Source organism: Taudactylus pleione, unplaced genomic scaffold (assembly GCF_031769625.1).
Source record: "Taudactylus pleione unplaced genomic scaffold, aTauple2 ptg000336l, whole genome shotgun sequence".
Classification (NCBI taxonomy): Eukaryota; Metazoa; Chordata; class Amphibia; order Anura; family Myobatrachidae; genus Taudactylus; species Taudactylus pleione.
Genome location: NW_028284737.1, coordinates 4,631,361 through 4,652,045, shown reverse-complemented (window position 1 = coordinate 4,652,045; position 20,685 = coordinate 4,631,361). Strand labels below are relative to the sequence as shown.

At 45.1% G+C, this 20,685-nt stretch overlaps 1 protein-coding gene across 1 annotated transcript in view; it reads left to right on the top strand.

Moving 5' to 3' along the window:
• The window catches only part of ARSB (arylsulfatase B), a 218,570-nt gene that overhangs the window by 43,986 nt on the left and 153,899 nt on the right, over positions 1-20,685 (top strand). Inside the window, exon 4 of the mRNA XM_088443912.1 lies at positions 12,611-12,818. Coding sequence (XP_088300038.1) covers positions 12,611-12,818 — 208 coding nt within the window. The remainder of the gene's footprint in view (positions 1-12,610; positions 12,819-20,685) is intronic.

Below are 20,685 nucleotides of genomic sequence, written 5' to 3'. Positions count from 1 at the left end.
TACAGTCACATATGATGATAAATTGTTCTCATGCGCTATTTTACTCCCTTACAAGATGCAGTATGAGCAGCACTGCCATATGTATAATGGGTGTAGGGTGTGTGGTGCACATGGGCACCTGCATCCAGGCGGGCCCACACCGCACTCCATACACCCATTGTATGTACCTACCATACAGCTGCCTCAAAAAAAATCTACATTGTGGCGCCATTTTCCCTGAGATATATAGTATGTCTGCACAATAGGCTCTGGCACAGTACCAGAGACTACACCTTGCGTACAATGGTTTGGAGGGGGACCCGTTCAGAGACTGCACCCAGGAACCCTCGTCTCAGAAGATGTCCCTGAGTACTGTATTATATATATTATTAACTTTTATTATTTTTTGTAAATAGTTCCGAATTACAATCACCTGGGTAGCTGCTTGATCAAACACCTCATTAAAGGTGAACGTCCTTTCCCTGGTCCTGCAGCAACGCAGGACGTCATCAGGATCCTCGCCAGGGTCCTGCAGTAGTACTGTCTGTAAGGAAAGAGAAGACACATGTTTATTATATGTCACTAGGTCCTACAAGCAACTCTGCAGCTGGACCAGAAGATCTTAAGTCCTGTTTATAGTAATGGATAAAAGCAAAGTCACAAATGGGAACGTGATCTGGGAGTATAGAGTCATATTTATCAGCATCTCAGCAGTTTCCAGGGACATTTTGATGATATCTATATAAACTCTTCTAGTCACTGGTTCTTAGGCCCTTAAGAAACAGAATGGTCTAACTCATAAGCCTGGGGGTCTTTCCAACTGTGAGACATATTATAATAACTTATTGGATTGTGCCTCAAGTGGGTTGCCCCCTATTGTGTAACTACAAATCTCAGCATACCCTCTTTATTAAAGGGAAATGCCATAAGTTACTGTCCATAAAATATGTGTATGACAAATATCCCTACTGAACCGAGAGCCCTGGATTGGGCAGATAGGGTGAGATGGAAGATGTTATTCAACCTCTCTGCAGTATAAACATAGACACATCTTCTCCTCACACTAACTTCATAGGATATAGCAAAAGCATCTGCTGCATGACCAAGCAGACCAATAGGAAGCCATAATGAAAGAGATCACCACTTCCTACTGGTCTGTGGGGTCACATCCCTATATGACAAACATATTCAACTGGTGAGTAAGAGGGAGGAGCAGTAGGGATGGCCATCGATATGGATACCATCGATAGCAAATTATAAAGTAGCCATCGATGGTAATCAACTATGCAATGGATGAACATAGATGGCTTCACCAAACGATGGTCACCCCTATTCCATGACTGACTGGACCATGGGCCAATCAGAACCGGGGGGCGTGGATTTGTGGATGTCAGTTTCCCGTCACCTTGAAAAAAAAAAAATGACTATTCGGTTATGTTCTTCCATCAATGGAGGGAGACCATCTGGTTCTCCCCCTTCGATGGGAAAAACATTCAACATCGGCCAAAAACCATCGATGATTATGAATCATGAATGGTCGATGGCCATCCATAAGGAGCAGCTTAGTAGCCCTGCAATGGTGTTTTGCAGCACGCCCAGTATTTGCATAGCCCATGACTTCCCAATTTCTTGTGCACAGAGAGGTAACACCTGGCACTGGTTATTACTCTGAATTGCTTATGGGTATATGGGGACTGTGAATAGCGTTCAACCTCTGAAACACAAAGCAAAACATTTTCTTTTTATCATATTTATAAACATAGATATCTATACAAAGTGAAAAATTAATTAAACAAAATAAATTTAAGTATAATGTATTGGTAAAAAAAAAATCTATTTTATAATTAATTAACTGTTAAATGTTAAACTAATTCAGTTGTTTAAACTAAAATAATGTTATTAGCATTTTCCTACCTGCGGCCTGAGCTGGTGTATAATGCATCGGGCGCTGCTCTTAGCTTCTGTCCTATTAAATGGACGGATGCGCAGAGCGACCTGTGAAATAATGAAACATACATAAGAACAATGCAGGATTATTAAAACCAAGGTAATCTCCCAAACCAGCCTATTCTGTTCCGAAAGAGAAGATAAATAAATAAAGGACTATTTTACCGTTGGAGCCAGTTGTACAATTCCAAACAGTGAAGGAGGGTGTCCCAGGGGTACTGAACCAAGTCCCGACATTTTAACCTTAAAATAGGGGTTTTCCTCAACTATTCACCTGCTTAAGGGGTCCCTAAAAAATGCTTGCGTTAACACCTATACAGAATTAATGATCGATAACTGGACGGCTAATCAATAAGCCAATTTTTTTTAATACTCAAATTGACTTTTACGCTCAAAAACGGGTTTTCAGACCTAATGGAATTTTCCCCATAGTGACAAAAACCACTAATATAAAGCAAAGCAATACAGTGATATAGATACACTTCCCTTTGTATAACAGCATTTCACAATATTTTTGCTTTTATTTTACATAATTTGAAATCTTACATAATAATTAGAAAGTCTGGGAAGCTACTAAGCAAAACACAAATTAATGCTCCATAATAAATAGTATAAATACAGAGAAAATGGATTATTTATAACTAATGTATCTATCTCTACCCTGAACTTATATGAAATCATATAGCAGTGACCTATTATCATTACCCATCAGTAACACAGTGAGTCCATGGCAGCTCTATAAGAGATACTTACAGTCATTTGATGGTCCTTAAGATGGTTATTTCCCACCTTCTTCATCGTAAAATCATTGTATCCACTCAGAAATGAGAAGAGAAATATCTGTACTGTCACTAGTCCAGCAATATCAGATATGACACAGGAAGCAACCAGCTGCCTTATTATACCCATCACACCTCCAATAGTGACATCATCAGCTGCCACTATGACATCACTAGGTGCCCTGGCAGGGGGGCACTGTCATGTATCTCAGGCAGGGCATTGGGGGTTAATAGTAAATACAATGTGATGACTACATGTCAGTAAATCAATACACATACTTGGGATGAGCAGAAATGTAATCATTACACACAGCAGTGATGTGTATTATCTGTACGCTGTGTGTGTCTGTGATACATTCAGGCCCATACTATGCATGTGCATATCTCCCAACATGATCCTCTCCAGGAGGGACACAGTGCTCTGGTCCTGGACTTCCCTGGTAATTTATGATTGGTGGCAGCTCCAGAGGGGGGGGCTGCAGTACAGTCCAAAATTCATTTAGGGGAGTCACACTAACTGCCAGTGAGTCCCAGCCAGTGATGTTTGGCAGCGTGTGAAATGGCAGTTGGTGTGGCTCCTCTATTTGACTTTTGAACTGCGCTGTAGCCCAACCTCTTACCAGGGAAGTCCAGGACAAGAGCATTGTGTCCCTCCTAGAGAGGGTCATGTTGGGAGGTATGCCAGTATATTATATATTATAGCTAGCGCTGACTGTCTGTGCTTTTTCTCTCACCTGTCAGTGTATATCTATCCCTTTTCTTTCTGCCCTAATACAGGTGTATTTAGGGTGGTTCTGAGACCTCACATATATATACTTGTCAATATTTGTGAGGTTGGTCACATACTGTTGCGTGCTGAGCGTTGCCATATTTTAGATGGAACTGTGTGTTGCATACACTGATAGTGGAACCCTGCAGCTATATCTAGCGCCAGTCGGGACCAGTATAGCACTACTTAATACTTGTTAATCAGATATGTCTGACTAGGAAATGGAACAAGATACTGCACCCATTTTTTGCTATCCTGCAACTCATGTGCTGCAGGTGTGAGTAAGCAGGAATTGACTCAGGAAGGGTTATGTATAAGGTGCCATCATGTGCCGGGCCTCTTAAAGGACCCCCCCTGGGCGTTTTTTTTCTCAAGATCCTGGACTCCATTGCGGAACTATGGGGGCCTGGCGGCCCCCATAGTTTTAACCCACTTGGGGTTACCTCAACATGCTACCCTTCCCTCTCAGGGTATCTTGCAGTTTACCCCTGTGACACAGACTGTTGCACCCTACCACGGTTTTTCACAGTACATGCAATTCCCTCAGGTACCACAACAGTCTGTCATTTCCCTTGCAGGGATTACCACAACGGCCACCCTGGGTGGATGTCATTTCTAGGAAACCCAAGTAGGCGTAATAAACGCCCAGTGGTGTCTCCTTAGACTGCACTGCTGTCTAACACAGATCGTCAGCCTAGGGAGAAATGGATAATATATCTGACTCCTATGCCTTTCACATGAGGGGGAGCTTAAATCCAGTATTAATATCCTTGCTTTGGTGCTGGCGGTCAGGTCCATCCTAGTTATAGAGGCTGCCGAACCTGCACCTAAATCACATCACCCTCAGTTTAAGCTGTAAAGTGTCTTCGGCTGTTTTCCCCCTCTCTGACCAGCGGGTGGATCGCCCGATAATCGGTATCACAAAAGCGTTTGGCCTCATGTTACCCATTCCCTGAGGGTCATTGCAGGTAATAGGAATCACCTCCTGCAGTGGATTCTTATGTTACTCGTTTGATTAAGAGCGCTACTACGCCTCCCATCCCTGCCCTGACGGATTCTACAAATAAGTAGGTGGTAGCTTTGCCTGAAATCGGTATACTCGATTTCAGGAGCTGTTGCTCGTCCAACCATGGCTATCGCATCGGTGGCTAATGCTGGGCTGATGCATTTGTAGCCCTTTTTCCCTCAAAAGTTTCTGGGGATCAGATGTCTTTTGCTGCTCACATTCAAGTAGCAGTTTCCTGTGCTGGAGTAACAACATTGGATGCCAGTCTCCTAACCTCCAGAGTTTCGGCCGCGACTGTATCTGCCTGCCATACCCTAAGGCTGCGCTCCTGGAAGACAGAGGTGGACTCCAAGATAGGCCTTAAAATGGATTATCCTATAATGGGAAGATCTTGTTTGGCCCTAACCTTGACAAGATTGTAGCAACGTTGGCAGCATCACAAACGACATTTCCACCGTCAGCTATTTCCACTACGAGGCCTCGGACTACATCTGTTAAGTCCTTTTGTCCTCAAGGATAGCCTAAAGGCCAGTTCTTTCCAAGGCTGTCGGCCTCCACGAGGGCCGGCATACCTAGAACCAAGCCGACCTGGAACTCCAGACGCCCTGCTGCTAAACCAGAGGATAAACCTTCAGTCTGATGGGACAGGCCTTCATCTGGGGGTCCCAGAGTGAGATACTGACTTTTTCAGTTCGCCCAGTGCTGGTGTCAAGTCACCACGGATGCTTGGGTAAGAGATGGGGTCTCTCACGGGTACGCCCTCTCATTGCTCAGACGGCCTCCCAACATGTTTTGCTACACAGGCCCTTCTTCAGACCTGAACAAGGCCTTACAAATCCAGAAAGCTATACAGTCCTTGCGGTAAGCAGGGGTAATTATGCCAGCCCCACTATCTCAGCGAGGGGCTGGTTATTCTACTTTCTTTCTGGTTCAGAGGCCAAATGGTCCTCATTGGCCTTTCCTCTATCTCCAATCCCTGAACCAATTCCTAAAGGTGCCTAGGTTCAGAAGGGAACCCCTACGCTCTATCATCTGAGCTATGGAACCTGGGGACTTTATGGTATCGCTGGATATTCAGAACGCGTACCTACAGGTACCTATAGAGCCCTCTCATCAGCATTATCTCAGGTTTGCTGTGCCACAGCACCACTTCCAATTTTCAGGCTCTGCCCTTTGGACTGTCCACAGCCCCACCGTGGTTTACCAGAGTTATGGCTTTTATGACAGCCCATCTGTTCAGGGTATCCGACTGCTCCTGTATCTGGATGGCCTCCTGCTCTTAGCAGGATCACCAAGGTACTTCAAAGCCATTTCCAGTTAACCATTGCTTTCCTTCACAAGCACGAATGGTTAATCAATGGGGAAAAAGTCCTCCCTGAATCCCTCACAGGGTATGATTCATCTCTGAATCAGAGAATCCTTCTGACGTCAGACAAGATCTCCACTCTTCAACTATGAGTGCGCGGATGTATACACAGTCAACGCGTGTCATTTCACTCAGTGAGGCGGGTTCTGGAATCCAGGGTGTCTACGTTTGGAAGGGTGGAATATGCTCAGTTCCATTCTAGGGCTTTGCAAAAACTGATCCTCTCCAGGTGGAACGGGTTTCTCCATCAGATCAATGTTCAGACGATGATGCTCTCTCCGGAGGTGCGTCTGTCTCTATCTAGGTGGCTATGGCCATCTCATCTATCCAAAGGTTGCCCCTTTTTGGATCCCGGACTGAGTAATCCTTACAACGGATGCCAGTCTTTGGGGCGCAGTGACTGGTCAGCACTCTTTTCGGGGCAGTTGGACGTCTGTCGATTCAACCCTGCCAGTCAACTTATTGGAACTTCAAGCTGTCTTAGGGCCCCCACTCTGGCCTAACACATACTTCACGGTAAACCTGTAAAGGTTCAGTCTGACAATGTCACAACAGTGGCTTATATCTAGGAGACCCTTGAAGTTGGGCAGCAATGACAGGAATGTCACACATGCTGACATAGACCAAGTTTCTCCTCCCGGCCATCTCTGCAGTGTCCATTCTGGGAGTTATCCATTGGGAAGCGGACTTCCTCAGACGTCACGACGTGCATCCCAGGGACTGGACTTTTCTCCAAGAGAGGTTTCAACTCTTAGTGAGCAGAGGGGGCCTCCAAGAGGTGGTCCTCATGGCCACCTGACTCTATCACACACTGCCAGCGTTAGGGTCCAGAACTAGAGATACCGAAGCAACCTTCGGTGACGCGTTGTCAGTGAAGTGGACCTTCCAATTTGTGTATCTGTTTCCTCCGGTCTCCCTTCTTCATCGAGTTCTTCGGAAGTTCAATTGAGACGAGGTACTGTCCTGCTGGTGGCTTCAGATTGACCCAGACGTCACTGGTACTTAGATTTTCAGAGTCTCTCCAACGACACTCCATTCCTGCTGCCTCAATCTCCCGACTTTTTGTCTCTGGGTCCTTGCCTTTCCCTTGACCTGGATCATTTGTCTTTGACAGCGTCCCTACTGTGGTCCTAAGTATTCTCTGACTCTGTCATCATCAGGATGTTTAGAGCGCGTAAGCCAGCTTTTGCTGAGATCTACCACAGAATGTGGCAAACATAATTCTTATGGTATCGTACCTGTAGCTACAATTCTCAGATGTTTAGGATTTCCAGAAGTTCTCTCATTCCTTCCAGCTGGCCTGGGTCTAGCCCTCCACCTGGCCTCCCTGAAGGTGCGGGTCTATGCACTGTCTGTATAGTTCGGATGTGGAATTGCTCCACTCCCGGGTATCCAGACCCTCTTTCAGGGTGTTTTCTGGATTCTACCTCCCTTTATCCCCCCTAGTGGCTTCTTGGGATTTGGCAGTGGTACTTTGGGGCCTCCATTTGAACCACTAGTTTTGATAGCCCTTATGTGGTTTATAGCTTAGACTCTCTTTCTTATGGCATTTGCGTCTGCCAGGAGAGTGTCGGAATTGGGAGCGTTCTCATGTGGCGCCCTCTTCTGGATATTTCACCAAGACAGGGTTGTGAGTCGCACTCACAAGTTCCATATTATTCTGGAAGTTATTGTACCGACATTTCAGTCATCAGTCTTCCCGGCTAGTGTGGCCTCATTGACTGTGGTCCGGCCTCTCAGGATTTACGTGGTCCGTACCAGTTCCTTCCGGAAATCAGACTCCTTATTTGTGCTCTATGGATTTCACAGGAAAGGATGGCCGGCCAGTAAACAAACATTGGCTAGATGGCTTTGTGTGACTATCTCCAGGGGCCTACACATAGGAAGGCCTTTGTTTCTGTTGATGCTAATTCTACTCGGGCTGTGGGCCCCTCATGGGAGGCTCGCTGTGGCGCCTCGGCTGTTCAGCCTTGCAAGGTGGCCATGTGGTCTTCTGTCCAGACCTTTCTAAGGTTCTATGCATTGGATTCCTTTACCTCTCAGGATGCTTCCTTTGGGCGACGGATTCTCCTCTCAGCACAGGAGCGTCCCCACCCTTACAAGGACTGCTTTGGGACATCCCCAAGTTCGACCCCCTATGGACCCTCAAGACGAAAATGAGAGATATGGTAAGAACTTACCCTTGTTATCTCTCTTTCTTCGAAGTCCATAGGGTCTACAGAGCACCCGCCCTGACACACCTGGCTTCATATGGGCTATGTTACTGGTCACCAGTTTCCCATCTCCTTCTCTGTGAGTATGGTTCTTGAGTGTTCCAGTTTTCTCTCTCTTTCTTTCCTCCTCCGACCTTTGGCTACTTACAAACTGAGCTGCCTCTGGCTTCGGAGCGGGGTTATAGGGAGAGTGGACCCAGTGCATCCTGGGAGCTGAAAGCTTTAGCTGCGTGGTGCCCGGATTTGGTTCCCAACCTATACCCCATGGTCAACCCTGTGGACTTCGAAGAAAGAGAGATAAGTTCTTACCATATCTCTCATTTTTGTACATAGCAGACATTCTGTTAAAGGAGTTAGAATGGCTATAGCAGCAGTATTGGAATCACATCAGAATTCCCGTTCCCATAATATGCTTATAAGTCTTGACACTGTTAAAGCATTTGATACAGTTCTTTGGCCACATTTGTATTCAACACTAGGGGCCAAATGTAATAGGTAGTCTGTTTTGGTAAATTGCGAGTTTGGTGCTAAACTCGCAATTTTTCACAACTCTCCAATGTAATAGGGTGTCTGTTCACTAAAACTCGCATTTTTCAGAGTTACTAAAACTCCCCATTCTCAAACTCGCATCCAGATGTTTTCACATTGAAAACAATCAACTCCCCCAATGTAATAGAGTGTCTGTTTCAGACTCGCAAAAAAAAGATTACCAAAAGTCCCCAAATAATAGACCTGCTTCAGGCTAGCGAGTACATCCTGAGCAGGTCAGATTAACACTGAAACATGCACATATCCATGAGATATGTACATGTTTTTGTGTGTACTTATGTTTAATGTTTTTAAATAAAAAAAAACACCTCCCCAAAAGCATAACTAGCCCGGGGCTTTATAAAGCCTGTTCTGGTTCTAAAAATACAGAGGCCAAAATGCGTAGGGGGCCCCTGTATATTAAGAACCAGCACAGGGCTTTGTTGAGCTGGTTCTGGAAAATCAGGGGACAAAACGAGTAGGGGTCCCCTGAAAATTCCAGAACCAGCACCGAACTCTTTCTAGCGGGGGGATAATGCCACAGCCAGGGAAAACCTTTCACCGGTTTCCCCGGCCAAAGCATTATCCCTGACCGCTAGTCAGTCCAGGCCGGCGATCCCTGGGGAGTTGGGTACCCCCCCAATAAAGGGGTACCCCTCTCCAGGGCACCCCAGGCCTAGACTGATAGCCTGGGGTTATCCCCGGCACCCTAGGGCGGTGGGTGCCGGGTTAATAGTGTACAGTGTAAAAATAAAGTTTGCATATTGTCTTTAGTTGTAGAACCACAAATACCAGCAAGCCTTCCCTGCATGCTGGTATTTGGAGAACCACAAATACCAGCATGCGGGGCATTACGGGCCCGCTGGCACTTGTAGTTCCACAACTAAAGAAATACGTAAATAAACAAACATACACCGTGAATGTAACATTTTATTAAAACATACATTCACACTCACACATACTCGCCTAGTATCTGAAGTAATCCATAGGGGTGTACCTGAAAAAAAAAAAATCCATACTCACCTCTCCTATGCGTAGATCACGTCCACTTGTCCAAGTAGGCAATCCAGGGGTTAAAATAAAAAAATGCAAAAAACCCGATCCATGCCGGACTGAGCAAAGGTATGTGTGTACACATACCTTTGCTCCGCGTAAATGACCGGGGCACACGTGTGCCCCGTCAGTGAAGGGGCCGCCAGCCAATCAGGGAGCATCTCCATCGGAGCAGCTCCCTGATTAGCTGAATGCGGCCAGCCTGTGTGTCCCATAGACTTCTATGGTGAGAAATCCCCATTGAAGTCTATGGTGGGAACCGCTACATCATAGCCGCAAGATTAATAGAGGTTAATCTTGTGGTTACATCAATGATACAATGTCGCGAGTTTGTACTGTTATTAAAACAGACTACCTATTACATTTGGCCCTAGGTTTCCAAAATTTTCATCCGGTTTTTATAGATTTTGATAAATATATTTACATGTCCCCTACAACCTCAATCCTACTTAATGGTTATTGTAGGGAATCTGTTACCATGCATAGAGGTACACACCAGGGGTGTCCTCTTTCTCTGCTCCTGTTTAATTTACCCATAGCCTTAGACCCCTTATTGCATTATCCTTAGACCCCTTATTGCATTTGTTACAAAATTATATTTTATTTAAAGGTATTGCAAAAAGGTTCTAGGGAAATTAAATTGACCGCCTTTGCGGATGACATTTTACTATATGTTACGGCCTCCCCGGACTTCTTAACACATATATTTCACCTGTTGAAATTGTTTGGGGAGATATCAGGGTTTCAAATAAACTGGGAAAAGTCTGTTGCTCTCACTTTAGGAACTAACAACAGCAGCTTCAGCAGAAGTCACTCAATCCCCTTGACGTGGAGAACTGATAGCTTTACTTATTTGGGTGTTGCGATTCCTCGGAATCCTAACCTTCTTTATTCTTTAAATTATAAATGCGTAATACGTGAAATGATGGCAGAATTGGATAGCTGGAAAAATCTCCTTATATCGTACACGGGCAGAGCTAACCTTATTAAAATGGTCACATTCCCACGCCTTATGTATCTTATACAGGTGTTACCTATCACTCTTACTCCTAAGGCTATACAGTATGGCCCTCATTCAGAGCCGTACGCTCTGAGCAGAGCGCACGCTCTGAATGAGGGCCGGGCTCCATTTTCATGGAGCGTCCTCCTGGACGCTCGTATAGCTGTGGGTCACCACCCACAGGCTATACGAGCGTGCATTTTGATGGCCGCGATGGTCGAGACCATCGCGACCATCGAAATTGCGAGCCGGAGCCTGCGGTTGAGGTTTTCAACCGCAAGCTCCGGAGTGATTTTGGCTCTATCAGAGCCAAAATCACTCCCACTGACATCACTAGTGATGTCAGTGGGCCGGCTTCTGACGGGAGGCGTTCCCGTGGGAACGCCCCCGTCAGGGAGGCACGCCCCCGGCACGCCCACCAAAGGGGGCGTGCTGTCAATCAACATTGACAGCACGCCCCCTTTGATCGGACACAACGAGCGAAGGACTTTCCTTCGCTCGTCGCGTCTGGCGCATGCGCACGACGGAGCTCCCTCCGTCGTGCGCATGCTCAGTGCATAACATCGACCCACTTGCGAGTGGACAGCCGCTCGCGAGTGGGTCTGAATCAGGCCCTATATTCCTTATTTATTTAGATGTTTTATTTAGCAGGGTAAAAGGCTGAGAATAGGATTGATTAAACTACAACAATCTAAGGAAAATGGAGGCATAAACTTCCCCAATGTCCAATGGTATTCTGAGGCAGCCACTCTACGTTATCTTAAAGATTGGTTACACAACCAGGAAAATTACACAAACACAAGTTTGGAAAGAGAATTTCTAATCCCAAAAGATCTTATTTCTTTTTTTATTTTCATGACAAGATCCCAACCCATATTAAAGAAAATCCGTTACTCTGGCCGGTTAGAAAACCATGGCACATACTTTACGACATAAATATAATTTAAATTCACAAATCACTATATCTCCCGTTCATGCTGAATCCTGAATTTCAGGATGGCCGGGCAGTACATCCTTTTAATATATGGGGGGCCGGGGGAGTAGTGGGGGTTGGCTGTCTAGTTATTGTTTCAGGAAAAAATCCTGTGATTCTGTCGTATCCGGTGGCATTTGTATTGGCCCAACACTATGTGGGCTTTGTTATCAGACATTTTTCTTCGGCGGATTGGCAAAACTCTGTTGATAATTTACTCCAAGTCCCGCCATCAGGCAGGGGAGCTATTTCTATGTGTGTACACATACCTTTGCTCCGCGTAAATGACCGGCGCACACCTGTGCCCCGTCAGTGAAGGGGCCACCAGCCAATCAGGGAGCATCTCCGTCGGAGCAGCTCCCTGATTGGCTGAATGCGGTCAGCCTGTGTCTCCCGTAGACTTCTATGGTGAGAATTCCCCATAGAAGTCTATGCAGGGAGCCACTACATCGTATTTTCCCATAATTCTTTGGTAATTTAACACCATTAACTCTTAATTATTGACTTAAAGCTGACGCCCATTATCCTTGGGCAAGTGTTGTTTAGTTTATCACAGGTGGGTTGAATGAATTGAATACACTTAATCATCCACTATTGTGTATACCAGCGCTTTATCCACATATTGTTGCACAAATAAAGACCAGCCTTATCACCAGAGCTTAATTACTAGTCCTGTATGTCTCTAGCTTACTACCCTAATAATGCTAGTCAAAACTAGGTCATACTCTTACGCTCTTTAGTACATTTATATGATAATTCCAGTTATGTCCGACACACACATTACAGTACTCTCCTTCATTATGTACTACAATGAATTGTGTTCTTCCTACTATAGATTATACATATTAGAAGTAATTTTTCAATGCAATGCCTTGCAATGGAAGCTTCTAGCATCTTTATAATTTACAGTAGACGTTACATTATGTACATTATGCCGTATAATATAAATTTATTTTGTGTGGTTTGGTGCTCAGCGATCCTCTTGCTTGTCTTGCAGCCTTTGTTTCTTTATCTGGCTTTTCAAGCGGTGCATTCTCCTCTACAAGTCCCTGAGGAGTACGTAGAACCTTACGGGTTCATCAAGAACAAGGACAGACGGCTGTATGCTGGGATGGTGTCTGTCCTGGATGAGGCTGTGGGAAATGTAACCGCTGCGTTGAAGCAGAAAGGACTTTGGGACAACACCGTATTCATATTTTCCACAGGTAAACGTGACAGACCAGAAAACATTCAGTCTGTCGTATATTCTTATATTATATCTCTGGGTCTGATTCAGCAAGGATCGCTATTCTGCTTACACGCACGCAGCGCAGTTGCTTATATCAGCGGTGATATGCAAATGTTTGCATTCGCATTGCGATCGCAGCCTAACATAAAGATGCCCACTTCCCCTATAATCACATCCATATACCTTGGCAACATAGCGAAATAATCGGTAACTTCAGACCCATACTCAGGTCAGACCTCACTCAGGAATTGCTTACTTCAGCGCACGCTATGAGGCCTCAGGCTGCATATGGTATCGTAATGGCTAATTTATGCACGCCCCTGCAACGCCGTCCCAACGAACTGGCACGTCTGCGTTCCCCCGACCACCCCTCGTCACCACCCACAAACTGCACTTCCTGTCAATCACTCTGCCATGGGTCTACGTAGCCTCTGCGATTGCAGTCCCGATCGCTGTAGCTAGCTTGCGCACTGCGATGCATGCGCAGTACGCAACAGTCGGTCGATTGCGTGCGAATAAGCAACTGCGATCCTTGCTGAATCAGGCCCTCTGTTCTTTAGATGCGCATTTAAGATAATGGCTACAATAAACAGCAATGGCTAGGCTCTGTAATTTGAAGGATTGATTTATCTGTTGATTTATGAGACTTGTGTCAGATGGTTGTTGACATTGACTCCCAGAGCTCTATAGGACTGACTGGCAGCCTATCGTAATATAGGAGTCACATGATAAGGGTGAGATTTGTATTTGCTCTGGTATGAGACATGTTATTCAAGTGTTTATTTCTTTCTTTTTTTTATTCTGTATAAGTCCCATTATCAAAGAGATGCAGGAGAATGTGAGCAGTATCATACCTCTGTGATGCCACTAGCACCATGGCAGCCAACCATTGGGGAGCTCACATTGTCCGCCTGTAATGTGACTGACAAATGCCATGCATAGACAGACATGTTAGTGTTGGCAGCACAAATACTGGTGATTCTCATGCCTCTGCCGAGCTTTCTACTGTGATTACCAGCCACGATAATGGTCTGGGCGAGGCATCCTTGTATCAATAGTCTTCTAATACCGCACTGTAAATCATTGTATTTAGACCACAGGTTCTCAAGCTCGGTCCTCAGGACCCCAAACAGTGCATGTTTTCTAGGTCTCCTCACAGAATCACAAGTGAAATAATTAGCTCCATCTATTGATCTTTTAAAATGTGTCAGTGAGTAATGAATACACCTGTGCACCTGCTGAGTGACCTGGAAAATGTGACATTTGTGGGGTCCTGAGGACGGAGTTTGAGAACCACTGTCTTAGACCATCTGGGTCCTTTGTCATGGCCTGGAATCATCTGTGCCAATCGGCTGTGTGTTTTATGGTTTCACTGATTGTCATCCTCTTATAAAACAAACACATGTACTACCATGTCTGTTGCTAAGGGTGATCTACTACATAAGTACATTTCCTGCAGTGCATACACCATTTGAAGCTTCACAGCTGTATTTGACACCACTGTGCACCCTCCTCATTCATAGTCTCCACTTCACTGGTTCATGGGACACAGGGCCTGATTCAGCTTTGGGACTAGAGTGAGATATCTCACTCAACTGATCATCTTGGTGAAACCATGCTGCACTGCAGGTGGGGCAGATTTAAAATGTGCAGAGTAATTTCAATTTGGAAGGGGTGTGTCAAAACTGACATCTAAATTGTAGAGTAATAATAAAGCTGTGCAGTATTTGTGAGCTACATGCAAAAGCAGCCAGTATTTACCCAACATGCAAAAATAATGTATGTACCCCTTGCATTGCAATGTAGTTTGTCCAGGTTCACAGTTAAGTGCTATTTCTCCTTCTGCTTGTCTAATCACTCCTTCTCTGTCTCCACACCTGCCTCTTCCTACCATCCTCTCACCATTTCTGTTGGCATCCCTTAAGCTCTGTCCTTTTGCCTCTTGTCTTCTCCCTCTACACCTCTTCTCTGGGTGAGTTTCTCAGCTCCTTCAGCCTTCAATCTCACCTGAACACCACTGACACCCAAATTTACTTCTCTTCCCCTCATCTCTCCTATGTCTCTGCTGTCTGTCAGTCATATAATCTTGGATTTCCCACTGTTTCCTGAATCTCTGCAACTCACCAGCCCATCATCATCTTCACCTCCACCAAGCCTAACATTCTCACTCCCCATCTTTGTGGACAATACCTCACTTTCTTCAGTCCCTGTCCCAGTCCTACTGTTTCCACTTTTGGAACATTTCTAGGATCAGGACATTGCTCACCCTGGTAGCCATTGAGACTCTCATTAAAGCTGTTATCTCTCAGGTAGACCTCTGTAATCTACTTCTCACCAGTCTACTGATTTTCCAATTTGTCCCCTTGAGCCTATCCTGAGCTCTGCTTGCCGATTCCTTTTCCTTACCCATCAGTCCCTCTCTGCCAATTGCTCCCCTGACTTTGTCTTCAATGTAGAATCAATTTCAAACTTATCTTCACATACAAAGAATTCCACCAAACACAAGTGACACTTGTGACACTCATGATTAAGTGTCATGCTTAATTTAGGTCGGCCTAAAGTGTTGTAGTCTTGTCTTTGAAGTGATGTTTGTACTTTGGCCCTGATTCAGAGACGGACGCTCCGAAAGAGCGCTCGCTCTGAATCTGGGCTTTTGTTTTCTTTGCGCGGCCAGAAACAGTTTTCTTTGACCACCCACAGCTAATGCAAGTGGCCAGGATGATGGTCGCGATGGTCAAGACCATTGCGAACATCGGGCTTGCGACGAGACCCTTGTGTTAGGGTATCGTGGCCGCAAGCCCCAGAGAGCTTCCGGCTCTAATAGAGCCGGAAGCTCTCCCACTGACATCACTGGTGATGTCAGTGGGGCCGCCCACAAATGGCAGGCGTTTGCTTGGGAACGCCTCCGTTTGTGAAACCCCCCCCGCCACGCCTACAAAACGGGCGAGCTGTCGATCAACATCGACAACCACCCTTTTTGTATTGAGCCACGGAGCGAGAGAATTTCTCTCTTGCTCCGGGGCTTGCGCACACACACTGCGGCTGCTGCGCATGCGCAGAGCCCATCATCGACCTGCTTGCAAGCGGGTCTGAATCAGGCCCTCTGTCCACTGTGCGCATTTCCAGCTGAACATGCACACCCAACTCTTTTTTTTTGTTAATTGAGTAGTTTTTATTAGTTTTCAGAAACAAACATAACAAAATACATGATTAAACTGGCCGATTGAACGATAACGACATCGTTATCGTTCAATCGCTTGTTAATCGTTTGCAAATCGGGCAGTTTAATGTAAAAAACGACCAGCGATGTGCTCGCCCGACCATGTTCGGGGATGATTGATGTGCCTACACTGAACGACTGATCATTCAGTATAGGCACATCACAGACTGAAACGACTGTACGATTACGCACCTTAATACTATTGAGCAGAAAAGACAGCAGATAATACAGAGATGTGGTAACATCAAATTACATCACTGGGATAATGACACAACATCGCAGTATAATATAATAATAATATAATATATATTAGAAACTGGTAGACATGAAAGTACCAAAGCATAGTATTGAATAACCCCAGCACCTCCACTAGGGGTAAGTAAGGAATTACTGGAAATAAAAGTAGTACCCATAGAAAAGAAAGAGACATATATTTTTTTTTTGCACACCCAAATTTACCAGGGCAGTGCCAAAACCCAGAATGAATTGGTGCTGTGGAAACGCAGTATGGAACCTCAGACTCATATTAAGGAAGGGAATATAAGTAACATATAGCAATACTGTATGTTTCTAGTTATTTTTATATAAAGCCAGACATTATTTTTTCCTTATTCCACAAGCGTGGAAGTTTGAAGTTTAACATTTTAGCTATGAAGCAAAAAGTGAAGTAATGTCAAAAGAAGTAATGAAACGAGGGGCTGCCCCTTGAACAGGCGGCTGTTTCTGATTGAATTGTTGATCAGTTAATTACAGTCTAGATTAACGAGACCCCCTGGGGCTGATACATAGTTCAACGCAACTCTGTTTTGTGGACGGATGATGTGGGTTTTCTCACTGCATATGTTCCAGAGTTGAGTGTGCACAACTACGGGCAATGCGGAATCATACGCAAATCTGTTTGGTAACAGGCGTACGCATGTGGTCTAAGCTCAGTGAGGGCGTGTCACCAGAATTGTTGGCCGTTAGTTGTGCGCACTCAGAATTACTCCTGTTTTCAAACCGATTTTTTACACCAAGGATAAGGCTGGTGCAGGTAATGGTGACGGCTGAAATGGTGACGGATATGATGCCAAGCGTGCGGATGCATTAGCTCCCTTATATCAGCAAACACATCTGTGACTGATATTGTACATACATGGGGGCAGGGCTTAAAATGGTTCTGGAGCAGTGGTGTAACTCATCTCTCCCGCCGCCTACCCCCCCCCCCACCTTCCCGCCACGCTAGTCTCACAGGCCAAAATAAGTATGAAAACTGTTCTTCACACAAACACACACACACTGTTGTGCATAGGAGACTGTAAAGTGAATGGCTGGGGGCCGGCTAGGCACTATATCATCAGTGTTATTTTTCTGCCGTGCCTCTGAGTTTTTTTATGGGGTCCCCACAAACTAGTCTATGTCACTTGGATGCCCAATGTTTTTTTGCAACCCCTATGTATTGCCTTCGCTTGATTCTTTTCTTACATAGATGCTGGTTTCTCTGACATAAGGGACCTCTGAAGAAATTGAGACTCCCTAGGCAGACAGAGAGTGGCTCTCTGTCTGTGGGACTTCTGTGCAGGGACTTGGTGGAGGTGGAACTAGTTCCACCTACCATTAGAGGTGACGGAATTCAGTTCCACCCCGTTCCTGCCCACTTTAACCCCTGCATGGGGGGTCTATTTATATATGTTTTGCAGTGCTATTCACATAGCGGCTTTCCATGGAGAAGTTCCTGACTTCCCCAGCCGCACCCTCACTCCGTGGCTGAATCACATCACCATATGTTTGTATGGTGAATGCGATTCATAAAAGAACAGAAAGCTCAGCTTTCCGTTTCACTACTGTGTACAGATTCACCATCTCAGGATGTCGTAATCTGTACTACAATGCGAAAAGTATAGGAAAGTTAATTACTTGTCTGTCAGCTAGCACTCGTTCTAGCCCCGCCCCTTTATATCTCCGCAGCCCTGCAGCCTCTCTTGAACTGTAATGCCGACACATGCGCTGAACGGACCTGGCTGCCAGCTCCACGCTTGGCAGAGGGCCGCAGATGAACACAGGATCGACGGTGCCCTGGACACTGGATCGCTTCGCCTGAAGGGTAAGTATACATGAATTGCTACTTAGCCAAGCCATATATTGCATCAAACTGATGCGATATATAGTGAAAAGTAGCAATTAATTTATGCAAAACCTCATGAATAGACCCAGGGCCGGATTAAGGTCTGTGGGGGGCCCTTGGGCAACAAACTTGTGGGGACCCCATTATATATATATATATATATATATATATATATGGAAACAAAAAATAGGGAGCGCACCATCGTGAAACACATTGAAACATATAATTTATTAAAAGTCACTGAGAACACTTAGAATGTATTCAATTTTCATGAGCGTATCAAATAAAGCTCTCACGTCAATGGACTTCGTCAGTGGGAAGTCCATTGATGTGACGAAACGCGTTTGGGGATTTGGAGAAGCAATACCTGTGATTTTCTGCATGTCCAGCCGGTGTGAAGGAGAGGGAGAAGTTCCCGTTTTGTCAGCCGCGACGCTTGTTCTGAGCTGATGCTGTACAACTTTGCGGCTCTGTGAGAGCTTTATTTGATACGCTCATGAAAATTGAATACATTGTAAGTGTTCTCAGTGACTTTTAATAAATTATATGTTTCAATGTGTTTCACGATGGTGCGCTCCCTATTTTTTGTTTCCATATAGACATATGGCTCAGGAGGTGAGCCAAAGGAGGTGAGCTGCACGGATCAATATCATCTGTTTGATTAAAACATTGGCTGGACACTATTATTGAAAAAGGAAACTACAAGGAATATTTGCGCTAGAGACTGTGTTTTTATGTATATATATATATAAAATACATGCAGTGGTGTGGTACACTGACAAACAGTGATAAGATAAGCATACAGCTGTTTATTAAATACTGGAAAGATGACATAACTCCTTTAGCGGGTGCTTGTTGTTAAATGGGGCCCATGGTCTTCACAGAAAAAAAAACACATACACTCACAGGACATATAAGCACCTACAGGAAAAAAACATATACATATAGGCACCTACAGGAAAAAAGCATATACATATAGGCACCCACAGGAAAAACACATATACATATAGGCACCCACAGGAAAAACACATATACATATAGGCACCCACAGGAAAAAAACATATACATATAGGCACCCATAGGAAAAAACACATATAGGCTCCCACAGGAAAAATACATATACATATAGGCTCCCACAGGAAGAATCACATATACATATAGGCTCCCACAGGAAAAAACACATATACATATAGGCTCCCACAGGAAAAAACACATATACATATAGGCTCCCACAGGAAAAAAACACATATCCATATAGGCTCCCACAGGAAAAAAAAACAACATATAGGCTCCCACAGGAAAAACACATATACATATAGGCACCCACAGGAAAAACACATATACATATAGGCACTCACAGGAAAAAACACATATTCATATAGGCTCCCACAGGAAAAATCACATATACATATAGGCTCCCACAGGAAAAAACACATATACATATAGGCTCCCACAGGAAAAAAACATATACATATAGGCACCCATAGGAAAAAACACATATACATATAGGCACCCACAGGAAAAACACATATACATATAGGCTCCCACAGGAAAAAAACATATATACATATAGGCACCCACAGGAAAAACACATATACATATAGGCTCCCACAGGAAAAAAACATATATACATATAGGCACCCACAGATAAAACACATATACATATAGGCACCCACAGGAAAATACACATACATATAGGCACCCACAGGAAAAAAACATATATCCATATAGGCACCCACAGGAAAAAATACATATACAATATAGGCTCCCACAGGAAATTTTACTCACAAGTTGCTTTTGTGACCAGTCTGTCGGTGGTAGAGAGGGATCTAGTTGTGGTGTAGGGAAGCTACAGGGGTGGAGATTAGGAGGGCAGCCACAGCACAGAGAGCGGAGTTCTGTCCAGTGGCAATTACTCGGGAGCCAGGAGCAGCAGCTGCGGAAATCAAGAAGGTGCAGTGACTGAAGGCTCCAGCACCAGGGCTCAGTAACCGCCGCGGCTGGTATGAGGGGCCGTACAGCCACCCAGAGCACTGGTCCTGGGGTAAGAGTAAACCACCTGACCCGCTCAGCATTCAAGTCGGGAGTGACTTGAATGCTGAGCGGGTCAGGTGGTTTACTTACAGCAGCGTGCAGTCGGCTGTTGTTATTCTAGCCCCGCAGGGAGAAGCAGGAACAGGAGGAGCGTCGGGAACAGCCAGCCAGTTAATGTCAAGACAGGAGGCAGTGAAATGCTGTACTCCGGGATCCAGGTATTGTGGGGGCCCTTTAAGTGTGGGGGCCCCGGGACGACCGCCCTTGTCGCCCTCCCGTTAATCCGGCCCTGAATAGACCTCATGGTTAGGTTTCGCCATCTGTTGTCCACCTTGCCTTGTGCCAACCTTCACAGTTGAGTAATTCAAGTGATACCAGCACCTCTGTGATGATATTCCTATGTATTGTTAGGTTGCATCCTTATGAATATTACTTTAGCCTAAACTTTAGCAGCCACCATTGGGGCTGATTCTAAGTCACACGCAA